Genomic DNA, 27463 nt, shown 5'->3' with positions numbered 1-27463 from the left:
AAAATAAACCTTGAGATGGCTAGAATATAACTATTTGTAAGTCTGCAATGTCTATGGTTATTACCTGACTGCTTTTGTTGGGGTAGAAGTGCAACACAGCACAACAGGTCACTTTGCCTGTAGCCACAGTGTTAAACAAAGCTTGGCAAAAAGAGCTTTCATTTGACAAAATCACCTGCCTTAGATCATCTTGTGTATTAGTTGCTTGGCATCAGCTTTCATCTCCATTCAAAGATGAATCCTTATCCACAGCTTATTCAAACACTGCTCCTTCCTTCAAATTAGCATTTAAAGCATTCTATTCATCTCAATCCTTGGCAAAGGTCTGTCACTTATTCACAGTTTGCTTTAACTGAGGCAGATTGTAGGCTGCCTGAGAACACAATTCCCTGATTTCCTTATTTAACAGCAAATATGAGTCACAGTACCTAGTGCTCACTTGTTTCCAACTGTGTAGCAAGGTGTGCTTAATAAACATCCCTACATAACAGGAGTATGTGTTTGTGCAGTAGTTTGGAGAGAAGTGATTCTTTATGCGGGGGGTTAAAAACATGATATTTATCCTCCAACTGAAGCTTCTGGTAAGTTGTTTCTGAATTGAATCCAGTTTTGTTCAGCAAAAATGACCAACTCAAATGTTGCCAGCTAACTTGATTTTAAAAAGAAAATTCTGACTGGTATACCTTAGCCCAATTGTTTAAAATAAATTTATGCTACTAACAGGTGAGTTATCATGTGGATACAGCACCCAGTTTAAGCCAAGAACCCTGGCTGAATGGTTATCACCCATGCACTGAGGTAAATGAATGGTGATTTATCACTGATTTCCGCTGGCAAGACTCTTGTCTTCAGAGTGTTAGGGTTGTGTGGAAAAAACAAGTGGCAGGTTTTCAGAAATGTTACTGAAATGATCATTTTGTTCAGTGCAGTCTGTATGCGGTAGTATGCCGCCATTGGAGTTGAAATGCCTTTTTTTCTATCCAATCTAAGCCTCCCCTCCTTGAGTTTGAAACCGTTTCCCCTTGTCCTATCACAACAGGCCCTGCTAATGAGTCTGTCCCCTTCTTTCTTATAGCCACCCTTCACTGAAAGGCTATTCTCAGGTCTCCCCAAAGCCTTCTCTTCTCCAGGCTGAACAGTCTTGGCTCTCAACCTGTCCGTGCAGGAGAGGTATTCCATCCTTTGTAATGTTTTTGTGGTCATCCTCTGGTGGCACTCCAACAGATTAAAGGACTAGATGTAAAGTGTGGATGGGCTTTTAGATTGAGTGCATTTTCAACTGCTACAGTGTGCTTCTGTCATTTGTTCTCTCATGAAATGCCTTATTTTCCTTGTACTTTTGTTAATGCCTGTTCTGCCCCCCCTCTTACCCCCTCTCCATGCTTAAAAATATTATTAAACTAGAACTTCAGAAACTTGTTCTGCCAAGTGTTTGTCAGGAGTGAAAATATTAACAAATCACTAAACAAGGTCAAGTTGCCCCAGGGATGGAGAAGAAAATTAAGTACACATCACCTTCAGTTGCCCAAGAGAGATAAGCTCCTATTTTGCACTTAGCTTTTGCAGATGAAGCTCTTTGTATGGGAATAATTTATCTTTTCATCGAAGTGGAGAATAGAGAGCTGTTTTCCTCCTGGAATTTCTAGTTTATATTTTCAAGAACTACTTGATGCTTTCAGCTTCTAAGCAGATGTTAAAGGTGTTTATAAAAACTTCTGGTAATAGTGACATGAATAAATCTGTGTGTTCTCTGTGGACTCAGATGGAAGTGAGTTGTAAATGATGGACGTATGACCTTCCATTTCCCACTTGCCTACATCAAAACTAATTTTTTTGAGAATGAAATGAAAGGTGTTGTTGCTGCATAGCAATTACACTGAGAACCTGACCCAAGCTGTTGCTTTCTGATGGCATGACTAAACCAGACCAAGGGTGAAGTCACAGTTATGAATCATGTCACAGTGTCTGTTGTCTGTGAAATGTGGCAGGAATGACAAGATTCTCAACGAGAGTTTTTTTAGTGCTATCAGTTCTTTCAATTTCCCTCAAATTAAATGGTGAGATTTGATGTCTGTTGCTTTCAAAAAGCATCCACAAGGTCAAAATTGTAAATGACCTCTCATTAGTGGTTCTGTGAATGAATTATATTAGATTTTAGGCTGCTGGGTTGCTCAGTGATGTTTTATTCTGTACTTGGCTATAGCATTTGCATTAGGAAGTGCCTTGTGAAAGAGACCTCTTTCTAGGCACATTAACATCAAGAAGATGTTTAAATATCTGAGTACTTCCTGACTAGCTTTGTGCCATAATTATATTACAATAATCTAGGAAAGTAAGAATTGAAAATTGCACCTTACTTCAAGAAGAAGCATCTTCCCATTGCCTCTTGAGCGGAGAAGGGCTTTGCCTACCTTATGCTCGCTTGGTCTTCAGGGAGGTAGCAATAAAGCTGTGGAGAAGAGGAGCTGGTTTACTGTTTCCCTGCTCATACCCTAAGACAACATTAGTAATGACGGAAGAGATGCAGTAATCCCACAGTGGGTAGTGTGTCATCCCTCAGTGTGTGCCTTGCTTGTGAGCCTTGACTGATGTTTAGGGAAATTAAAGGTACTTTTATGTACAAAGAAAGGCCTACTCTGAGTGTTCCTGTGTACTTTGAAGTGACAGATATTAAAGAGCTATGCTGAGCATCCAGATAAGCAGGCACTTTCAGGAGATGTTTATATTTTATGGTTGAAGTGTATTATTTAAATAGTTTTCTAAAGCTAATACCATAGTAGGGCTCTATCTTTGGCCTAACAAAGGGGATTTTCTCTGCATGAGCAACACAGAACCTGCCTTAAAATAACAAGCCTGTCAATTCCTGTGGACAGGAACTTGTCTGCCATCAAGGCTGTGCTCAGCTGGAAGCAAAGGAGCTGGCATGGGGCAAGCAGCACCGCACTGGGATATGATGGGTGAACCCATGATCCTCATCTCCACCTAGCTAGTGCCAAGACAAGAAGCTCATGGTGCAGGCTGAGGATGCTCTTCTGCAGCTTTTCCCAGCCTGGTGGAGGTCAGCCCATCTGCTTAACTCCGTGCTGCTGTCTTTATATAGCAAAGCTCTGAGGCAGAACAGGTGATATTTTGTTTCCATATAGGTGTTTTGGTTTTTGTTTTTTGTTGTTTTTTTTTTCTTTACAAAGTGCAGTGTCAGATGGTAAAAAGTGGCACCCCTATAAGCTATTTCCTGCTTCATCCCATTTCTTTAGTGTGACGTGCCATAATTCTGTAGAGCTGAAGAAAAGTGCAATCTCGTTTACTGATAGTAGCCAGTGTTTCAGTCATTCTTGACACTGTTTCTCTGTGAGAATGTTTTAAGCCTGACCTGTGTCATATAGCTGTACCCAATGTCTGCGATAGGAAACCAGAAGGCAAAACAAAACACAGGCCCTTCATGCTGGTGGTGGGGTGTGTTGCTGTCAGGCTGACTTGGTTTTGTTGCCCCGCCATTCAGAAATGGCAGCTTACAGCTACTTAAATCTGTGGCACTGTTTCAGAGGAAGTCATGCCCTTGTTGCGCTCAAACCCAACAAACTTTAAAATTCCTGACTGAAAAAGCAGCATATTGAACTGCTGAGCTCATGTGGTGATCTGTGGTAAGGAACAGCCTGAGTACAGTTTCTGGTAAAGGCAGAACAGCTATATTTTCTGTAGATATCCGTGGATAATGAGATCAGCAGTTTTTATTATTTGTAAAAAAATAGTTCTAGAGAAAATACCAATTTTTTTTTTGGTCCCACTTTCCCAGTAAAGGCTACTGGGAGTAGATCAACAATATAAGTGCAAAGTGCAAGGTTTTGCATTTGGGCCGGAGGAACCCCAGGCACCTGTACAGGCTGGGAGGAGTGGTCCTTGAGAGCAGCTCGGCAGAGAAGGACCTGGGGGTCCTGATGGACAAGAGACTGAACATGAGCCAGCAGTGCGCTCTGGCAGCTCGAAAGGCAAATGGGATCCTGGGCTCCATCAGGAGAGGGGTGGCCAGCAGGGACAGGGAGGTGATTGTCCCTCTCTACTCGGCTCTTGTGAGGCCCATCTGGAGTACTGTGTCCAGGTGTGGAGCCCTCAGTACAAGAAAGACATTGAGATTTTGGAAAGGGTCCAGAGGAGGGCGACTAAGATGATCAGGGGGCTGGAGCACCTCCCCTATGAGGACAGGCTGAGGGAGTTGGGCTTGTTCAGCCTGGAGAAGAGAAGGCTGCGGGGTGACCTCATTGCAGCCTATCAATACCTGAAGGGAACCTACACCCAGGAGGGGAGTAAACTCTTCAAAAGGGCTGACAACAGCAGGACTAGGGGAAATGGTTTTAAGTTGAAGGAGGGAAGATTTAGGTTGGATGTTAGGGGGAAGTTCTTTACTAGGAGAGTGGTTAGGCCCTGGAACGGGCTGCCCAGGGAGGTTGTGGATGCCCTGTCCTTGGACGTGTTTAAGGCCAGGTTGGACGGGGTCCTGGGCAACCTGATCTGAATGTGTATGTTTGGTGGCCCTGCTAGGCAGGGGGGTTGGAACTACATGATCCTTGGGGTCCCTTCCAACCCGGGTGATTCTGTGATTCTGTGATTCTGTGTAATATATGTAATAATACGGTTTTCATGAAATGGCTGCCTTGAGACACAACCATGCAGGAGAGTGGCTCACTGCATGAGCTGAGACCTCAGCAGCCACTGGGAATGTCCTGTGTGGGTGGGTATGGCCATACAGCTCATTTTGACTTGTACAAGGTCTCCTGGGGAATCGGAACGGGCGCGTACTGCAACAGGAAGCCTTACCATGAGAAAGTGAACTTCAGGTCTGGGGTAGGTGTGCTGTGCTAATAAGTTAAAACTCGGTGTCTGATGGTATAGGATTTTTTCCTTATTAATTTGGATATTTTGGGGGAAAAAGAGGAATTTACTGTAAACCTTTTAGTATACCTTTTTCTTTTAAAATGACTACTGTAGATAATTGTTATTCATCTGTCTTTTCAGGATATAAAATTTAAAATCCTATGCTCATGCATGGCACAGACAATTAGCCTTGTTTTATTTATTTGTTTTGTGTATTTCCCCAGCAAACCATCTTGGAATAATACACTGAATTCTCAATTGGTGTAATTCATTATAGATCCATTAACTTCCAGAGGGGCTATTCTGGTTTCTTCTGGCTTAGTTTCTGGCCAGAATGTTCAATTCTGAATATGTAATAAAAGTGTTAGTCATCTTAACAGCTGTTATTCACATTAGTATTTTATACTCAGTCCTGGATGTTTTAATGTGTTTTTTCTTGATCAACAAAGAGAGTCTTGTTCAGAACAGGGTATGCATGGGCAGGGATTATATGAATCTTCCTGTGCTTTTGGACTTTATTCTGATGTATTTGCTCTTATGCATAGTATTCTGCTCCATGAGTCTAATCAGAGCTGGTTATCTGGGAAGATTGCTGCCAAAATAACAGCCAGAATCAGTGAGTGTTGGACTGAAGGCAGTACTGTGAAGACTTAATTGGTTAAATGTGAGCACACGGGGAAAGAAAACACTTCTAAATGTCTGATTTGGAATTGGTGATTTCTTTCTTCAAGTGAAGTGTACCAATCAAATAATGATTAATCTATTGCATTCAAAGAAAATCTAGGTTCTTAAACAACACTTAGACAAGTATTAAGATGGTTGAAAATAACATTAATTAAAGGCAAGAAATCTAACATTAAATAATATCAATGCTATCATTTCCAAGAATCATACTGTCAGATGATATAGTTCTCACGATGGCTGTAATAATCACAAGCTATAGTCTGTAATGTGAGAAAATATGATTTCCATGATTCTTCTCTGTTTTAAGTTTCCTTCTTTTTTTTTTTTTTTGTTTCCTTTTTTTTTTTTTCCTTTGGGAAGAAATTAGAATAGTAATTTTCTGCTTAAAGAATCTTTCTATGGCTTCCTGTCATCCTACATATCAGCCACTTAAAATAGTGACCTCATTCTGATACAAGTGTTCGCGAACCTAATTTTATAAATCTTTGTAGCCCAAAACATGTTTTTCTTTTTTTCTTTTTACTTCAGAAAATGTCATTATAAATTCATGTATGGTTTCTAATACTGTAAGTAAATTTTGCTAGAAATTACCCACCAGCATTCCTTATTTGAAAACAGCAACTCTTGTGGTATTTAATTGCTATAGGTTATATATATCTAGCTTATAACATGGTGATTTGCCTCTTTGTTCTCTATGTAGCAGGTTGTCAAAGGGAAAAAAACTCCTTAGCCTAGATCGGTTTGTCAGTGTAAATTGTCCACTATTTCTAGCATTCTGATTATTTTTTTTCCTTAATCTGATGGTTTATGTGTGTTATTTATTCCTGTGTCTTCAGAAGGAGATTTTAGAACCTATGGTTATCTGCATTGCTACTTCTGAATTAATTTTTGGATGCCTTTTCAGCTATCTCATAAGGTAGATTCTGCCATACTGCCCTTTCCTCTCCTCTTTTGTTTCACAGGTGATCAAAGGTAATTTTCCTCTTAAAGGAAAAAATCTCCTTTTTTTTTTGTTTGTTTGTTGTTGTTGTTGTTGTTGTTTTTGCATTTAGTCTGAAAGATTTACATGCATCCATTTTTTTCTTTATATAATGGAGATTTATTTGGTTCCTATCCTTCACTGATCGTCTGTTTTGCTCTTCTGATAATCTCAGTATTTCAGTGGGGAAAGGATCACTTATGTAAATCATGTTTTCTCCAAGCTCTCTTTAGTTACAGAGAGACTGTATTACTTTTCATAATGAAACCTCCTTATCATTAGAGTGGCTGCTAGGAGCAATGTCAGGAAGTGTTCAAATCTACACAGGATTTTAAAAATTTAAATTAATTTTTGGTGGCAAGGAAGCACAAGAATTTCTCAGTATAATTCAATTTCAAAATGTATTTAATATAGAAGAATCTTTTTCTCTGCAGGCTTTTTGAGCTTTCCTAAAATACTAAGCAATGATATGTTTTCCCTATATATAGATACTCTATTTTTTGTAGAATCACTGCTTACTGTGGGAATAGTAAGGGAATTGACTTGAGCTTTGCCAGTGCAAGCTGTGATTGAATAATTTCTCTTGTTGCTGCAGGCTGCAAAAGGCTGGTGCGAGTATCAGATAGATTTAGCAGAAGGATTCTTCATCAGGAGAAAATTGCTTGTATCCTAGACTTGAACGCAGTTTTGTATTATCAACTGGGTTTAGTGTACAAGGTAATCAACAATCTACCATTCCCATTTTAATAAAGAATTTGCATATTCACTCTTAGCCCTGCTGACTACTAGGGAAGGATACATGTAACTCTAACAGAGCTCAGGGCAGGATCCTATTTCTTACTTTAGCATGGAGTTTTTGCCATATTTAAAGACCATCTTGGAGTTAGTCAATAACAGGGAGCAAAAGCCAGTTTGCTATAGTGAGTCTGGCTGTGATTTACACAATTATTATCACACAATTACTTTGCCTTGCATCCTGACCATGTATCTGAATTGTCTGACCAACGTGGGGCCAAGCTATTTGCCATCGTCTTCCACCATCATTGCCCTTTACAGTTTCCATGAATATCTTTCCTCTTGCCAAGAAGAATGCATTTGATCAACAATTTCATGAAGTGTGAAGATGCGCTCTTTTTTGACTACGTCTTCAGCTGTGGATCCGTTATGGTGACCTTTGCATTCATGCGCAGCTCAGCCAAATCAGTAAATCTTTGCCAGTGTCCAAAGAATAGATAAAAAAAAAACATCCTGGGTCAGAACGTAAATGCCAGTCCTGAGTCCAATAATAAGTATTATAGTCCGTTCATAGTGAAAAATAAATGATGAATCAAATTTAAAGTTGTGCCATGTGTGTGTCTTAGAGACTGTGTTTTAAGTGTTTGAAAGCTTCTAAATAAAAATAGAAGTTGTGATGAGTTAAACCAGCCTATTTGATTCTGATTAAAACATGTTAATTGATTAATGTTTGTTAGCTATATATTAATGTTTTTAAACATATTTATCAGATTCCAAAAGCACTGCTCAGTGTTATAATAGATATTAACGTATTACTGCACTCAAGGTACTGATTGAGATCTTTAAATTTGTTTAAATATATTCTCAGAACCTCTTAGAGTAGCCAAAATTATCGGTAGCATTTTCCATGGCAAAATTATCTTGTGATGTTGATTGAAATTGTACCAGTGCATCTGCATAAAAATGTTAATGTCATGTCTGACTGAGACACATGCACCTTCTATGTTCATCATTTCTGAATCCATTATAAAACCTTAATGGCAGCTGTATATAAAGACATGCCATAATGACATCTTAAATGCCGTCTTTGAATTCACAGCATGAAAAGCCTTTTAGGAACAGTGTATGAAAAAAGCTGCTAACTAACAGCAATTTCTAGGTAATATTCTTGGTATTTCTTTGATTTAGTGGGGGTTTTCTGTTTATTCCAATAGAAATAAATGTTTCGAGGAAGAGTGTTGTAAATAGAACTTTTTTCTTGGTGAATGACATTTGGCATCTCAGGTCAGTTTCTTGTTTCATAGCAAACATTAAAAAATTTGTGCCAGAGCTTGGAGGTGTATCTGCTGATTGTACAACAAGAAAATATATATACAATAAAAATAAGTTTACTAAATTTAGACAAAAGGTATATTTATACAAAATTGCATGCTATAAATATTCTAGAAATCACTTTTGCAATAAGATTTTTAGAAAAAGCACCGACTTCTCGTGAAACAATCTTTCAGAAGACAGGGATCTGGAGTCTTGCTGTAATTCTGCCAGGAGCCTTGTGTAGTCACTTTCTGGGCTTGGGACCTTTTGTCATTCACCTCAGTATACTCTTTCTGTCTCTCAGAATGTACTGAAGTGAGAAAAAGGAAAGGTGAAAAGATAGAAAAGAAAGCAATACCAAATCTTACAGGCTTCACTGAAAATTTTCAGTAGTCATCACTGAAGAGTATGCTAAAGCAAAGCATTCCCAACATTTCAGTTCATTATTCAAGACACTGAGTACTTCAGACAGTTTCATCTTCATGAAGTTGTTTTTTTTTTTTCTTCTTTCAATTTCACTGTTTGTAGTACTGGCATGACCTTTAATCCTGTCAGCAGTACTGTTTGATTTATGTTAGTTAGACTTTATTCTTTCAACTCCTTTCTGTTGTCATTGATAGGTAGATTATTACAACATTTTTTCATGCTGGAGAATCTTTATGGCCATTGGAGCAGCTCACCAGGCCATTAGATCCAAAGTTTATTCATGACTGAATGCGTTTTCACCAAACTGGCCAGATTGTCATGCCTTCCTGCTCCAGAACTCACCAGTTCTTCCACAAAGGACTCAGCTTCCAGCGTTCCCGCCCTCAAGTGCCATCAAGCATATAAACATCTTTGGCTACTTCCAGTACCTAGTGATACAGAACCACTGTGTAAACTGCAGGAGATGCTTTGTTTCCTTTTTATTCCTCTAATGCTTTCTCAGTGTCATTCCTCTGAAGATGAAATTTTGAATCATTTTGCTTTCTCCAATCATTAATTATGTATGTTTGCATGTAGGAACACTTCTGCTGTCGCTGTTTTGGGGTCCCAAGATTAAATGCATATCTTTATGAAGTGACATAGTGCTTGTGTCACTTTTGGTATAAACTCTTAGAGTAAATGCCTTTGAAGGTTGAAATCCATCTCGTCTCTCAAAAAGAACAGATAGAACCACGCATTATTTATGTTGCTAGGTAATGCTCTGTATACCATAAGTGGCAAAATAGCTTCTGAACTGAATATAGTCTTTGTGTAGATTTTACTGTACTTCACTACTAACCTGTAGTAAGCTATGTGGAGTTAAATTTCATGTTTAAATACAGATTCTTATTTTAGATTTTTCCACTATTAGTGAACCTGAAGCAAAAATACCTGTACTGTCCAATTATGGAATTTATAATATAATTGAAAAAAATCTGAGGGTAGACTAGAAGATACTACACAATACAGTTATTGGTAGAGGTTAGTAATTTATTCAATGCAAAATGCCAGCACCATGAAAACATAAATTTTCTGGAGTTATTACAGCTTGTAGCTTCCCTTGAGAAGTATTGATTTCCTCAAAAATTGTTTAATGGCAAAAGAAAGCATTCCCATGGCATGGAATTCTAAGCTCCAACTATTTCAAAGCACTGTGGTACCACTTCAGGTCATTATAGAGGTTATGACCTTAGTTTGCACTTCTGTTTTTCCAAGACTGTCTTCAGTACCCAGTAGATAGATATCCCTAGCATTATTATTCACATTCCTCTGTGAATAAAGAACAGTGTGTAAAGATGATGATCTTCTAAGCCAGCTGTATTTTATACATGTATCCTAAATAGCATTACAATTTACCATTCCGCAGAACGGTTAGTAGGGTGATCTCTTAACAAAGAAATCTGTTACTGATCTAAAGTTGGTAAACAAGAAATAGAACGACCTGTAATTCAAACTCTTCTGTTGGACCAGCTTTCAAATGTCGGACTGCATACAGCTAGGGGTTTGGCACAGTAAGACATACTATCTGACTTACGGGATAACCTCAGAGGTGATGTTTGGAAGCTCAACGCTGTCAACCAGGGCTAGGTTCATCTGGGTGAAGTTGGCAATATTAGCTGTAGACAACAGAAACATTCAGTAGAGCAGCAGTGATGCCAGTGTTGGGTGGAATTTCAGTCAAGAGGTGTATGTTTTACGTGCATAGTGAGAAATTACACTGGGCTCCAATTACATCACATTGAACTGAAGAATCACAGCTCAGACATTTTTTCCAAAGCTTTTCTTAGCTTCTTGTTTTTAATTCTTCCATCTATCTGACTTGTTGTTTCATTTAGTTGACCTGCTTGTTTTTTAATATCTCCTGGGAATGCTATTCAGAAGCCTCCTACCTCCACCCTGGGTGGTACAGATGATCCAAATAGGACATCCAGGGACTCCAGAGAATGACTGCAGTGAATAGACACACCCGGGACAGTGAGCTCATCAAAGCCTTTACACATGAAGACTTTTTTAATGCTCTTGCCTGAGCTGGGATGCGCTGGCATGCTAGATGACTGTATATCCAAGCATGGTGAACAGAAATGAGCTTCACCAGGCAGCATCAGTACAGTTTTCAAAATGATTTGAGGGCAAGAGATGGAAAAACATTTCTAAAACTGCACATAATAAATCTGGAGTGCCAGAGGAATACTGAAAGGCTGGAGCATGCTGTTGCTGAGCAGCCTTACTCTTTACCAAACTGCCTTTGGCCAGTCAGAAACCACAACAGCATCTGAGTCACCAGCAGTGCCATTGATTTTCTCAAGCACCCAGAAAAAATAAAGCAGGGAAAGCAACTTAATCGTTAGTAGGCTTCAGATATTGCAAGAGCAATCTCTTAGCTTTCACAACTTCTTAATTAAGCATCTACCTGTGACTCATTTCAGAGGATTTTTAAAGATATTATAAAGCTTTCACCGTTACATTGTAAATGAAGTACTGCTATGTAGGAGCTGGAGACATCTTCATAGGCTATGTATAAGGACTTTCAAGAACTCTACATCACTGATAGATCATAACTTTTGACAGTGTTGAAAACAAGTGACTTTCTTAGAATTTTGACTTTACTACAGTATTTGTAGCAACATATATTTTTCAGGATAATTGAAAATGAATCTCTCTTCTATTAAAGCACGTGTGATCCATTAAAGTATCCCGTATCAAAGTGTTCTTAAAAGAAAACTTTCTATTAGGGATCGTGATTTTGATTATTAAAGTTAATGAGCTATTTCAGATTCTTCGGTATTGGTGAAAGCTCATTCCTATTTTGCCCTCTCATGTTCTGATATATGAAAAAGACTCTCTCATCCTGGCCAAAATTTTTATTTGCTTGTAAAATTTAGCCTGATTTTTTTGCCATCTAGTTTCAAGACAATGTGAGCTAGTAATGGTTGAGCAGTCTCGGATAAATAATAAGAAGTAAACCATATTCAACCAGATTTTTATTAAAACATGAGAAGTTTCCCTAAAGGCTTGAAATAATATTTTTTAATTAAACAGACATTTAAACTGTAAGAGAAAAAAAGATTTTGAGAGACGGTGACATGAGCAAGAGTACATGCTTTGCAGAGGACGTGGTATATGTTGTCACTGGTAATACAGTCTAGCAGGGTGAAATGTAAACTTCCGTACTGAGTTGGATACAATTTATAAATTTTGTATAGCTGGATCTAAACTTTTTGCTGAAGTTGTTTTAAAATGTGTCTTCATAAACACTTCCCATGGAGATATTCTTTGTAAAAATAAATGTTAATAACTGACTGACAGAGAATTTATAGAACTGCAGGCTTAACAGCCTTTAGGCCCCAGAGGATTACGGTGCAGTATAGCCAATTTATACAAAGAATGAAATATAAAGTAGAGCAAAAAAAAGGCTGGAGAATGATTCTTTCTACTTTCATAAAATTGAAATAGTGACATGTTCCTGTTACTTTCACTGAAGCATATGTACAAACCATAAATATCAGTCTGTAATTTGGGATCTTTGTGTAACCTGTATGATCTATTCCTTGTGAAAATTATGTCCAAAATGTATGTGTCATAAAGGATAATTTTAGCATAGGTAGAAGTAGTATTTCCTAAATTGTCTGTCAGAAATGACTTAATCCTACTTTATAGGAATTGCCTACATCAGTCAGACACATTCATTTCAATACCCATTCATTTAGGAGACTCTCTGCTGAGAATGTCAAAGAGATGCTAATTATTATCAGCTATGGTGATCCTTTGGGAATTAAGCTGAGATTGAGAAACCACATAATTACACTGTAGTCAAGGATTAAAGTGATGAGTTTTGCTCCCCTTCTGCCTTTTTTTTTTTTTTTTTTTTAATTTGGTGGCTTGGGTAGCAGCTGTCACACACAGACCTAGCATACTTTCAGTGGCTGTTTTGTGAGAATTCTGCTTTCAGGCCAGTTTATCTGCTGCCAATAATGTGCTAGGGCAGAAGGAGAAGAAGCATTAATTGTTGTAGGTGGCTTTCTAAAAAAAAAATGCCATAAAGAAAATACCAGGATCCTCGATCAAGGGACTGGTTTTGAGTAATTTCATCTGCTGTGTTGAAGAGAGACAGCAGGGTTTGAAAGTCCAGTTGATCAGCACATCAGCTGATCTGGTTGATCAGCTACCTGCATTTAGGTGGAATTCAAGCAGGAAATTCTGTTCTATTAACAGGAGGACTCTGAGAAGAACTTAGAGACCTATAGCATTAATGTCTGGTAATGTGAAGAAATTTTAATAACTGCTTGTAAGTCCTTAGTACCCTGAAGGAATGAGTCTTTATTATTCTGAAGGAAAATGAATTGGGTAAATTTTCATTCGTAAGAGAATTTAAAACTGGCAGACTTTTGTATTGCTTTGTATAACATTTGTATTGCTGTGTATAACATCTGTATGATTTAAATAAAAGATCATTCTTTTCTTGAAGATGAAGTGTCCATATCCTTTGCTAATTCTTCCTGTCCATTCCAATCCAGATAGAAAAGTTTTTTTCTAACTTCACATCAATTATTGTTAGCAAAGCAAGTTAGTGTACTAAATAAGTTTTATTTAGTGGGCTGTGCCAGAAATGCATATTTTCTTTGAACTCATTTGACACTGTTAATTGGTTTTGGAATTATGGTCATCTGTCCTGATAATTCAATAACATAAAGCTGATGGCAGTAGGCTGTACATTTTACTATTCAGTGTTCCCTGTTTCTGGAGTGACTGGTTAACTTAAAATCAGTCCAGTTCTATAAGCCTGGGAACTAATTCTGTGAGGTTTTATGACTGTAGGGCTCTGTTTGCAAAAGACATTTCCCATTCTAATGTAATTCAGCAGGCTGGGGGGTACAAACATTAAGAGAAAAAACAATTTTACCAAGTGAAAAAAAAAAACAGTATTTAAGATCGTCAAAACCATAGCGTTTTTGAAGCAAAAAGACAATAAAAGAGGTGAAATACTAAATGAGAACACTGATGTCATCTTCAACAGTAAATAGAAAGATCCAGATTCTGCTTTCACCTGTGTTGCATTAAAAGTCAGCAATAGATGATTTTCAAGTTCAATTAGAATGGTATTAATCTGAAGCTACGAGGAGTTCAGCTAAGCATGCATAGCAGTGCAAACACATTTTGGGTAACATGAATGAATTAAATGAAATCTTAAAGTTTGGGGATCCATTCTTACATCTTAAATATAATCTAACAGAATGAACTGATAGGAAGTTATGTGCACGAAAGTTATGTCCATGGCTGTGTTTCTTATGTGTAAATTCTTATAAACAACAACTTTTTACTTTCTTGGAGCAACTCAGGTGTTGAGAATGTATTTTCTGCATATGTGAAGCTAAATCATTATAGGCAAACAGATTACTCAAATGTAAAATGTTTCTGCTGAAATTCTGCTCAATTCTGCTCTACCTTTTCCCATGTATACCAAGCTTTCAGTATTATTTTTAGTCCTTTAATTAGATTAGAACTCGTAATCAAAGAAGGGCTGAATTCTACTTTCTTACGTCCATTCAGTACTGTTGTGAGCAAGTAGACATATCTGAGCTGTAGAATTTTCATTACAGGTGATGATGTACAAAGAATGAAGGTGAGTTGGTGCTTTTTTTCTGAGTTAATAGGTAAATGTAATAGATTGGAAGTTTTTTTGTTTTTGTTTTGACAGATCACTTTTGCATAGCAATATAAAGAAATGCAAGAGCCTGAGAGATAATAAATATCTTAAAATACAACTGGACTGTGTACCTTTAACTGAACTACACATTTTCATGTCTAAATGCCTTTGGTTTTCAAGAGTCGTTGGCAACTCATTTACTTTTCCTCCAAAGTATGTGTCTAGATAAAGTTACCATTTTTGTTTTTCTGTGAGGTTTTTGTTATGACATTACAGACCTGGACTGAGCTTCTCTCAGCTATTTTAAACATCTCTTTTACAGGAAAAAAATGCAAGCTTGGTCTCCCTTATTGAACCAGAGATGACAGCAGTCCAAAACTATTTGTAGTATTTATAGTGATCTAATTATATAGTATATAGTAATAATTATATTGTATCTATAGAGATCTAATTCTGATATGAGATGCTTATCCTTTTCTGATAGTTTCCCAATAATGTGAAAATAGTACATGAAGCTTACTTCTAGTTATTTTAACTAGTGGGAAAATGTAGAAAGTTGTTCCTCTCTGTAGGTTTTCAGACATGCCCTCTGTCCTGGCAGCTAACAGAGTTGTCTGCCCCATCTAGTTGCTAGCAGGTTCACTGCTGCAAGGATTTTGCTCTGTGCTGGCTGAGGCAAGCAGTTTTGCACGTAGAGCCACGTTTACAGCATGGAGTGTGGGCTGGCCGGAACAGTTGTGTATGGGTGCACAATTCTGAGAACCAAGCCTCTTGACCCTTTGGAGCGAGTACTGGCATTTTTCCTGCATCGCAGAAGATGTGTTTTCTGTTTTCAGTTTTTTGGCTTTTTTTAAAAATTCCCTCAGTCTGTCAAAGAATATAGAAAACTTTTTTATTTGAAATCTTAAACCTTTGCATAGATATTCTTTTAATGCTTAAGCAGTATTTCCCTAGTACTATCATGTCAATCTGTCTTCTTTCGACTATTCACCTTCAAGAGGTATGCTATATTTGGAACATTTCCTTTTCTTGGTCAACATTTGTTGTTTTATAGCATTTATTAACTGACTTTCATCATACAGCACTTGTTCCTATGTAGAAATTGATACAGGTTTTCTCAAGAGTATAATAATAATTCATACTCAACTGTATAATTTCGAAATAAGAAATCTAATTTAGTGAGAAGAAAAGGATATTTACTTCTTTAAAATGGTGTTGAAATTTAGACAGAAAGAAGATTTCAGAATGAAAAACTAGGTTTATATTCAAGATGTATCTCTTTATTCCAAATGCTTTTGTGTCAAGTAGTAAATAACATTTTCCTGAAGCTTTCTTTGGCCTTTAGTCAAGTAGTATAAATGAATCCCTTAATGGCATTCACTTCCAGGCTGTGCTAGTGGGTATGTTTTTAAAGTCTTATGATAATGTGTGATACTTTAAGCTTCAAGTGCATGTCATCTTTCTATTAGTGGTTCTGACCATAGAGGTAGCTTGGCTTAAAAAAAAACAAAATACAGCAAAAAGACAAAAAAGACTGTGGTGGTGAATGCTTATGCATGAGCCAGTCTTCTTCTATTCGTGAGATTGCATTCCCAACATGAAGTTGGGAAATAAATGCATTTTACAGCAAAGACTGACATTTTTCTTTCATCTTCTTTACATGAACATCAGTGGGACAGTTGAAGAAAACATTAGGCAATCCTGAGCATGAGTACCTGTCTACAAAGCACCATTATCTATTACACAATTAGAAGTACAAAGGCGTTATTTAGCATCAGTATTGTGTTAGTTTTGCATATGCAGTTAATTTTTTTATCTACTTTTTAACAAAACAGAGACTGAGAGGAGAACAGCAACAAGCAAGGATATGAGCTGTGATAACTAATTGAATTTGTTGATATATGCACGATTCTTTCCTGTAAACTATTTTATGTATCTTAATTAAGAAGAGGCTGACTTTAGGAACTGAAATTGCAATATATGTGATAGTATTAGTATAAGTATTTGGTATACAACCCTGAGCATGCTGTAAATAACTAGCAACTACATAGTAACTAACAGCCATGAACATGTTTTTAACAGTTAGCACTGGAAAAGTATGCATAGCTAGTAAAAGATTAGTGGAAAGGATTAGGTTGTAATTTAACATTTTTCAACATTTATTATAGGCAGCATGCCTTGTATGTATTGGACTTTGAAACTCATTAATTATCTTGTACTTTGGAAATATGTCACCTTATGCTTGTTGTCACTCTACAACGATCTGTAAGTCTGTATAGCATAAATATAGTTCCTACTGGCAAAAGCAAGGAGTTTCAGATGCCTAAGCATATGCTTAGCAGTAAGCAATACTTTCATTGGCTCTAGGGAGCTTCTGCATGTTCCATTTAGCAATATTCGTAGAAGCACCATTTTTTGAGAAATGCAAAAAATATTTATTGAATATTTTCTGCCTCTTTTAGTTTCAGTATTGCTGAACAACAAATGTTAAAGGAATGAAAATTAGAAACTACTATTTACTTTCGGTAAAAGACTTCAATACAGAATCTCAAATTATGGTGACTTTCACCCATGTGAAGATTAAATCTTCCCAAAACACACAGAAAGTAATAATCATAAAAGTTACCATAATAGCATCAGTCTCAGTCACTACATTATTGTGTGATATATTTCAGTTGAAATGCGTGCTTCTCTGGATGTCATTATCTTTAAATTTCAAAGTAACTAAAGATTTTATTTTTAAAGCAAGCATACCAAATAAAAGCACTTTAGCAAGTGTTGACTGGAATAAAAATTATTTACCAGTACTTTTATGTAGTGGTTTGCTCCAGCTGGGTGATTTCTTGCCTCTGTGTACATACAGCAGGCTGTCCACTCTGTCTACAGGATGGAAAAGCAGAACCCCTAAAGATTTATGGGTTTGTGGTCTGTGGTAGCTGAATGGCTATTATATAGCAAAACACAGTAGTTGACTACAAAGGTAAGCTTCTTTCAAGGACTTAATCTAATGGATATCAACAATTCTGTGATGCTCTTCCATTCTGATTGTGCACTGTCCAGATCTGGGATTCTGAACAAAACCATACAGTAAGTAAAACATCCAGTCTCCTTTCTTCCCATTCTATATGCATGTACTCAATTAATTTGTAGATTGCAAAGACTAACTTCAAGTTGGTGAAACTGAGATCTATACAATATCTCTGTGGGACACCTGAGAATCTAAAAGGAGGCATCAGGAGACTAGCAGTATGCTTGTAGTCCGAACTTGCTCATCTTACGTTGATTACACAAAGGTATCAAAGGAAGCTCATCTTTCTAATTTGAATTTGGTCTTTATGAATTTTCATTGATATAATCACTTTGTTTTGACAGCAACTGCTATCCAATTGGAGTCCATTTTAGCAATATAGTGATTTTAGTAATTCTAAAAAAATAGCTTAAGAATTCTCCTTTAGTATTTTATCTTCAGGACTTTGGTCAACTTTGTCCTTTTTCTTTTTAGCAGCACCAGAACGAAGAGATTCCCTACTGGGTAGTCCCGATGTCATCAGTACTGCTCCAAGACGAAAGAGAAGACAAAGAACAATAAATCCTGCTGGGACAGAAGCTAAGATAGCAACTTATGAGACAGAAAAGCTGGCAAAGGAAAAGTAAGTCATTTTCAAAACAAACTGAGGTGCTACTACATCTATAAATACTTGTTCTTTTTGTGTTTTCTTGTGCAGTTTCACAATATTCAGGGTACCTAATTATTGTTTCGTGGCATTTTTTTTTGTAGTTATTTACACAAATCCATCTATTCAGCTTTGAATAGGTGTGAATGATTAAATGTAGTCAGGCCCAAGGAGTTATTCCATTTAGAACGTCTCTGAAGTGATGATTATAAGATACATTTAAGTGACTTATATAATTTTAAGCAAATAGATTGGTGCCTACTAAAGTGATATTTTGTGGATTACCACGTAACCCTACAGTCACAGAAAAATTCACTTAGTGCATCAGACTAGGCTGGGGATCTTGAGCTAAGTTGTCTTGTGGGAATTAGGATTGTCTTGCTTCACATTGAAGATGATCAAACAGAGGAATAGGTTTCTCAGAGTGGTTCTGAAGTCTCTGTCTGTGGAAGGAATCCAAACCCAGCCAGATATCATACTGGGCAACCGGTTCTGGTTGAGGTTGCCCTGAGAAATGAGATTGGGTTGAAGAATCCTCAGAGATCCCATCCAACCTCAGTGATCCTGTAATATTGTCTATAATTTCTGAGGAAATAAATTCACAGTACTATCTCTAAAGATCCATATAGACTTCTTTCAAAAGTAACATCATTTGGGATTAAAAAAAAAAATCACTCTTCAACACAGTGGGTCAGATTTTATACACTTGATAAAAATATTTTTGTTTCTGTGTCACTTTTAACATGTGGAGATACTTTTACATGACCTGAGTGGGGTTTATGCATAGAATTACCTCAGAGCCACTCTTTGATTGGTGGTATTTTCCTCAAAAATGGATAATTTTTAAAATCTATGGTAAATTAGTTTTGAAAATTATTATTTAACCCTTTTATCTATAACATGCAATGTGTAATGAACTCTTTAAACAGACATAGACACAGATAGACTGTAAACACATTTCCCATGATTAGCAAAGATTTCTGTTTAAATCAGCAAGAGAATTATCTTATTTTGACTTAAAAGAATGTAACTTGATGCTGGCAATGAATATTTAAAGTTACAGTTCTGTTTTATTAGTAAAAGAATATTAGTTTTTAGAATGGTTTAGAAAAATATCAAATTCTAGACTTCTATACTGTTAGAATCTTGAATATTTCAAGGAGCTACACTCTTTGCCAATTGCATGCAGTCAGACAGTTTGATTTTGAGACTCTGGCTGTCTTTGCCTGAAATACAATTTCACTCTTTTTAGTATCGATTGTGAAGGGAAAACATACAGAGGCAAATGATCACAAAGGAGAACAAAAATGCCTTGGGCTGAGCAATCTTCTGAGTCCTGTGCCCTGGGGAAGGACTGACATGATATGTTTTTGTTTTAATTCCTTTAAGTTAGGCAAATTTTAGAGAAATAGAGCAGCATTAGATTTTTTTATTCTGTGTAGAGCATTTCTAATATGGTTGCAAAATCAAGAAAATCAAGTCAAAGCTGAATCTGAAGAGTGGTTCTTCCTGGCTACCACACAATTAGTCATCTTGTAGGGTTTAGTAAAAAAAGACATTCGTTCTACCAGGTCTCTGTCCCTGCTTTACATTTCACACATATTGTAAATAACCGCTTTACACTCCAGGTTTCAGTTTTGGCTTGTGACATACCTTTTACAAAGGTTTTTCCAATGATAAAAATCCATATGCTTCTGTCTGATCCCTCAGAAACTTGGAAATCAAATGTTATATCACTCAGTACTAAAATACATTTTTGAATCTTTCATTTAATTAAAAATACAGAGGTAGAAATTATTGGATCTCCTTTGTTTACCAGGACAAAAGTAAGCTGATTATTTTTCTCTATGTTCAGTTCTTGGTTTTTGAACTTCATCTTATGTCTCTTGTTGGCTGCTAATCAAGCATTCAACCAATTTATTTGTCTAATAACTCCTCTTACTTCTCTTCAGCCTGTCAGTAGTAGGGAAATGTAGAATTAGTGTTGTAATCCAGTTTGTAAGTACAGATGTCTACTTTTATGAAGCTTCTTCCGTAATTTTTACTCACAGATGGCTAAATCTTTCATGACATGAAAGGTTTTATCTCAAGCTGTGGTACATTGAGGTCTTGCCCTAAATGTTTTCTAGTATTGTGTCACTTAGCGAAAAATTATGAATCTAAGCAGACCACTTCAGTCTGTTTTGAAGGGGAAAAGTTAACTCCTTCACCTTTGGAAATGTTCCATCACAAACATGAAAGATGCACAAATCTTGGAAGCACGACATGCAATTCTGTTTGGCAGAAGGATCAAATGACAGATTGTAATCACCTTCACAAATGCACGACTGAGTCCATGTTTCTGAACTCTCCTGCACAGACCTGCAGAAGGATTTGATTCTTTACCTGTGATGTAAATACTTTAAGGTGCTATCTGATAAAGTCATATCCCACAGTTCAAACTTTAACAAACTAAAGCTTATTTAGTTGTGATTTCTGTGCAAGTTTTTCTGACATCACCAGTGCTTGCTTCATATTTGCTAGGCAATGAAAGAGCAATTACAAAGCAAATGTTAAGTGCATAATGTTGCCCTTATATTATTAGAGCATAACTCAGTTGATACAAGACCCTAAATGAAAAGAAAAAAATACCTCTTTGCAGAACTAGATTGTCTTATATTCTTTTTGTCTTTCCAAACTGAATATGAGGACCTGAGGGTTCACTATTTCTTGAATTTATTTATTTATTTATTTTTTTAATTGTGGTGTTTTTCAACACAGTCATCATGGAATCGCATAACAGGAATTATAACTTAAATTTTATTTATTCCTTCTAGGATTGTTAAGTCTGCTAAGAAAGTACCATTTATGCTTAAAGTTAAAAGCATCTTAAGTAAACACAAAGTCATGACAAATGAAGGGATTCTGTTTCCACAAATATTTTAGATATATGGATTCTGAGGCTAGGTACGTGGCAATTATTTAGTCTTATGGAATGAAAATATATACTTAGATATGACCAAGAACTCTGAAAAGAATGCAAATAAAAATTGTTTAACGCAGGAATTAGGGCAAAAGGAGCACTGTCTCTCTCACGCTTTGTGTGTGGGTACAGTGGCAGAAAGAGGAGTTGAATTGTGTTTGTCTATATAGACATCTATTATTACTTTGACAGTTTATTCAAGGCTTAAATAAAATGTTTAAGAAAACTTGGATAATATGAAGATTAGTGAAAGTAGTGTAGCCACGAGATCAGCAGACAACTGAGCTAGGATTTGTGCCACAAGATTTGCTAAATTAACTGTTAAATTATTTGCTGAGATAATTATGTCTTCAGGTTGAAGTATAAATGCAGCATAAATAGTCGGCCACTGAACCTCTGAGATGCCGATTTATCTGTCTTTATAGTGGGTTGCTTTCCAATCTGAGATATTATGAAAGCAAATGCATCTTTAGGCAGACAGACATTACTTATAGTTGATAGAAGTCAAACTATAGCTCACAATTTATGCATTTTTAAAATGCAACAAAGGATGAGTCTTACAGTTCATAGTGTGATTGAGTCAGGAAGTAAAATGAAATTATGCTTATTCCAGTTAATTGTGATGGTATTTGTGAAGCTTTGACTGTCACTTAATATCTGGCAATTTCCTAAGGTGCTAAGCAGAGATAATATGTAAGGCAAGTTAAGATGCAAATTCTACTTTTCATGATTTGCATTTTATACTTGGAGGAGAAAAATTAATAAAAGCAATCCCAATTCACATTTAGAAGTTACGCTTATTGATGCATTACCCAAATCTCTCAGGGGACTGCATATGAATAACACAACTAGCTCTCCAGAATATCCATGTAATATAAAGGCTTAAGTATACAGCTTGAATCCTGTCTATAGCTGATTACTCCTAAAATAATTTTGCTCAGAAATGTTGAAGCCTATTTGTGAAAACGTAATACCTACTGAAGATGATGACAAAAAAAAAGTTATGACATTTTATAAATTAAGCTTAGTCATTAGATAGAGAATGCTTTTTAAAATTTGTCTTATCTGAGCTAATAGAGTGCAGTGGAACTCAGGCACTCAGACTCAGTGCCTGAGTCTGTAGTATGAAACAAAAATAAATCAGAAATAAGGAAAACTTTTTCATGTTATTTTTTACTACTGAAGGATCTAAGATATATAGTCCTCATTCATACATAGGTTTGTCCTAGAGGGAAACTTTTACTGGATGAGACAGAAAATTTCTTATTTTTTTATTGTGTTCTTCCAAATGTATTTAAATTTGATTGCTGCTGGTATAGTTCTTCTTGCTTTGGTTGACAACACTGAATAACTACTGCAGTCAGGCCTACATTTACATCAAAGAAAAGAGGCACATTCCCTTACCTTCAGTTTTTTTGATTTTTCTGAAATATTTTGTTGTAGCCATTAACCCACTGAATTTGAGAAGGCTGTTGTCACCAGTACTGCAAGTCTTTCTTCTTTTACATACAAATACAGAAGTATTTGTATGTAAATATTTTAAGTATTAAATTAAGTATTTTCAGAGAGCTTGAAGTGATCACCATATATTTATAAGTTCTCAGAAAGATCTTTGTGAAAGAAAACATCATAATCAGATTTTGCAAGTGGGTAACAGAAGGAATTATGTACCTTCACCACAAAGTGAGTCAAGAAAGTAAAGATAACTTCAGATGCAGGACAGAATGCTGGCGGGGTGCTTGGAAGTGCCTTGAGCTGCTGAGGATATTTTGTGCCACCTGAATTGCCATCAGCTGCTACACTGGGGGAGGCCAAAGTGAGAATGACATTTTTACTTTGAGTTTTTAAATAAGATTGTTATGGTCTTCACGTTCAGGGTTTGTGCTTGACTTCAGGGTCTATTAAAGTTAGTCACGCATGTAATTGTGTGTAGGATCAGCTGCATAGTTTTTACCTGTTAATGATAAACAAGTTTTTTTTTTTTCTTTTCATGCTCCTGTCTCTTTCTGCATTTTTGAAAGATTTTGTAGTCTCCATTCTATAATTTATTTGGAAAAAAAAAAAGCAAAAACACCACCAACAAAACTTTCAGCTTTATATTATAGCACTGAAAGAAGTTAGATTTGTCTTTCTTTTGATAACCCCCTTCCCCTCTAAAAGCACTCAGAGCCTGTGGTTTGCCAGGAATCCCCATGAGATCCTGTCTGCGTTTGTGTGAGTTATTGTTTGAGGGTCACATTTTTAAGCTCTAACATACAGTTTATTTAAAATGTGGTTTGCCACCACCTATGATTCAGGTAGCAAAAACATAGATTTGTCGTGGAATTTGGGTTTCCCAGAGGGTTACAGATAGACATCAGTATTACTGTCTCACATGTGAAGTAATTCTTTCCAGTAAAGGTTTAACCAAGTGAAATTTAGTTCCCACCGAAAGCGATACCATAACCTCCCATGGTCCAAGGGGAGTATAAAGTTAACACCAGAGTTGCCAAGGGTAAAGAAAGACCTTTCTGATAGTACATGTTGACCTGCCACTTTTTCATACAGTAAGTGTATTTATTTGATACAATTGGAAAGAACTGGCAGAGCTTTGCATGGTGAGACAGAGGACTGTAATCACCAGTGTAAGCACACGTGCATTACTGTAGTGCCTCTGGAGTGATGAGCTCTTTGCTATCATCATAAATTTATGAAATGCAGTGTTTAGAAAGCTTTTGATAATTAAATCGTTTAGGTTGCAATATAAAGAGGTTAAGAGATATTTCAGAAGACAACAGTCAAGTTCATTTAAGAATCAAATGTGTCAATTAAATGAGAAATATTTCAAGTAGCTGAATTAAGTCCTTTATGGGTTTCACTCATGTTTAGTATTTCCTTATAGAAGAACAGGAATAATTTCTGTGGAGAATCACAGAATTGTAGGGATTAGAAAGGACCTCTGGAGTTTATCTATTCCAACTATCTTGCTCAAGCAGGTTCACTACAGTAAATGACGCAGGAAAGTGACTGGGCAGGTCTTGAACATCTCCAGAGAAGGAGATTCCACAACCACTCCGGGCAACCTGTGCCAGTGCCGTGCCACCCTTACAGTGCAGTTTTTCTGCAGGTTCAGACAGGACTTCCCTTGTTCCAGTTTGTGCCTGTTGCCCCTTGTTCTGTTGCTAATCAACTCTAAAGGAACCTGGCCCCCATCCTGTTGACACTCACTCTTCGGATATTTATACACTCTGATCCCTCAGCCTTCTTTTCTTAAGGCTGAACTGACCCAGATCTCTCAGCCTTTCCTGAGGGAAAAGGGAGTTGATTTCACTAAGTTTTGGGTGTTTTCTTTCCTTCCTTTTTTTGCCTTGCCACTGGAAGGAGCAGTAGATCACCAGTCCTACCATATAGACTGTTTTGACTACCCCACATGAATATTAAAGATTGTACTGTAACTTTGTGTGGCCCCATGGGAGCTCTGAGAAGTGATACTAATCTTCTGAACAGTTTTCTGTAAATATTTAATCTTGCATAACATTTGAGTGAAGAGAAGGGCTGTGTTCATTACCTGTGTTGTATGTCTTGTGGCAGTACAAAAATGGGGTGTAGTCAGAGGCAAAAGAATGGAATCATTGATTAAAACACATAGCAATGTCTGTGAAAAAAGAAAAAAAGAAGCATTAGCAAAACATCTAACGTAATTCTATACCTGTCTGGAATGAACAAGGCAGAAATAAATGCACCATAGAACTGTTACCTTTGCTTTCTCCTAGGTGACACTGTATTCAGTTTTTGTTTTCCCTCCCCGTTATTTCTGTCTTTGTTTTAATCGAATGGTAGATAATTAGAAACTCTTCCACAATCCATGTGGGAAGGGGTGATTTATTTCCATCAAAAGTGCAAGGAATTGATATCCACGTTGTCGTTTCACCCTGTTCCCAAGGGAAAGATAGGAAAATATGAAGGCTGAAAGCCTGAGGCAGAGAAAAACAAGCATTATCTGCTGACCTTTGAGGTTGCAATTTCTCCTGAGCAAAGCCACTCATCTCTGTAGTTTGTAGCACATCTCACCAAATTTTCTCTCTAGTAATAGTCTAATAATTGACTGTTGATGGATAAGTTATTACTCTGTGCAGCTGACAGGATCGTACCCTGTGTTTTCCCAGGGCACGTTCTTTAGAGCAGCATTTTACTGCTGTGCCAAATCTGGTGACATATATGTCTCAAACGATTAATCTACAATGTATTTTAATGAAACTGGTAGCTGTGAGATTATAAGAGGATGACTTGAAGAATGGAAATGGTATGCTCTCCTACTACCTTTCTGGTAAACCTGGTAAACCTACAGTGTTTGTTCTCTTGCCTTTCTATTATTGTTTTTACAACATAATGATGTTTGCATTACATTTTATATTTGAAATCTCTTTTAGGTATGCTGGTTTTTTTATATATCTTAGCACCATAGATTATTTCTTTTAAATATCTCCTTTTTTAATGTTATTAAATAATTCCTGTCTGTTTTCTAATGTGAGAAGCAAAAGAATAACTGTCTGTGAAGATAAATATTGTTTTAACTCATTATGGATTGCAGAAAACATTCTGGAGAAAATCTTATACAGAAAAGTACTTTAAAAAGTAGGATTTGGGAAATGATTTCATAAATACTTGCAAATTCTCCCGTTCCATTGAGGCAATTGCTCAGCTTCTGCTCAGTTTGTGCTGACTTTTCAGAAGTGGGATTCAGAGCATGAAGCTATTCATCTTTTTGATGTCCTTTCTCTGTATGTAGCTTTTTAATAAAGAATTATATTTTCTTCCTTGCTTTCATCCTCCAAAGAGTCCCATCTTAGTAATGCAAAACTGCAAGGCTACCAGTTAGAGTAGCAACAGTTTTCTGTTTCTTTATGTTAAAATAAGTGCTTGCTCCTATGTATGAAAACCGCAGGATTAAATCCATGCAGTTTACCTGTCAAATAGCGACTTTGCTTCTCAAACTATGAAGGCCATGTGTAAATGGCCTACTTGTTTTTATCTATTCAATTTCACAGATTACTCTTAATGATAAACAACTAAATCCAGCCAGTAAGAAATATTACAGAGACTAAGTAATCTGCTGGATCTTCAGTATATAGTGTATAATATCAAGAAGACTCAGTAATTATGGCTTTCTGTCCACCTCCTTTTATGTGAGGTTCATAAGATTTACTGTTTCATATTTGCCAAATATGCTATTGAAATTGAATAAGATACAGACATCAAATGATTTTATTTTCCAAAATGCTTGAAATATAGCGCAAAAATATTGAAAAGCCAAAGGGAAAAGGACTGAATAAAAGGACTTATGATGAGTTTTGTTTTAATCCTGTATCCTCTGCCTCACGGAAGAGGTTGGTCTTTCAAAATGACTTGGAGAAGGAGCAAGAAAAAGTCTGTAGAGTAGTGTAGAAAAGATTGAGCAATGACACTAGGAATGAGCAGGTAGACGAGAGGGAGCATGGTGGGGGACACTGTGCATTTACTTTTTTATTACACATGTATATGTATTTCTGCAAAGCAGTACATTAATATCTAAAATCCATGGCAGGGGATTTTCAATAATGTTTAGAACATTTCCAAATCTGGTCTTTACGGATAAATACTCGTGAATTTATACACTGTGACTAATACATATGGTATGAGCAAATGCACTTTCATGGTCCATTGACAGAGCTCATCTGTTTCTGTCAACTTGCATCAGGATTCAGCACGACATTAACCGGTATCTTTTTGATAAGTTCTGCCATCTATGAGAAGGTATGTAGCACATCTAAAAAGAGAAAGCATTGGTCAAATTAACCTCATAGCTGTATAAAAAAATTTACCGCCGTTTCAATTACCTTAAAGATAACCAAAAAACAAGACCTTTTTAAAAGCTGCAGGATGTACAGCATTGGATTAATAATATCCTTGTTTACAAAGATACCACTAGAAGACTTTCTTAACTAATAGCACTTAAATAAATCCCTTACTTTATTCAGCTGTCAAACTATTCATAATAATTTTCATGTAGCTATTACATCATTCCAGCTTGTACAGTGTTTTGAAAATAAAAATACATTTATGGAATTAATTACATGCTTATACTTTGTTCATATCATTAACTAGCAACTATTAATGAG

General features: G+C 36.5%; 1 protein-coding gene across 2 annotated transcripts in view; it reads left to right on the top strand.

Annotated features, from left to right (window-relative positions):
* The window catches only part of XRCC4 (X-ray repair cross complementing 4), a 175231-nt gene that overhangs the window by 95789 nt on the left and 51979 nt on the right, over positions 1–27463 (top strand). The window contains exon 7 of one of the 2 annotated variants that reach the window (XM_048932255.1): positions 18196–18340. In XM_048932255.1, the coding sequence (XP_048788212.1) occupies positions 18196–18340 (145 nt within the window). Of the gene's footprint in view, positions 1–18192; positions 18341–27463 lie in introns of both variants that reach the window. The other variant, XM_048932254.1, reaches the window with a different exon arrangement.

The sequence above is a fragment of the Lagopus muta genome, chromosome Z (genome assembly GCF_023343835.1).
Source record: "Lagopus muta isolate bLagMut1 chromosome Z, bLagMut1 primary, whole genome shotgun sequence".
Taxonomy (NCBI): domain Eukaryota; kingdom Metazoa; phylum Chordata; class Aves; order Galliformes; family Phasianidae; genus Lagopus; species Lagopus muta.
The sequence above is the reverse complement of the archived record's forward strand: the minus strand, read 5'-3'. Positions and strand labels throughout refer to the sequence as shown.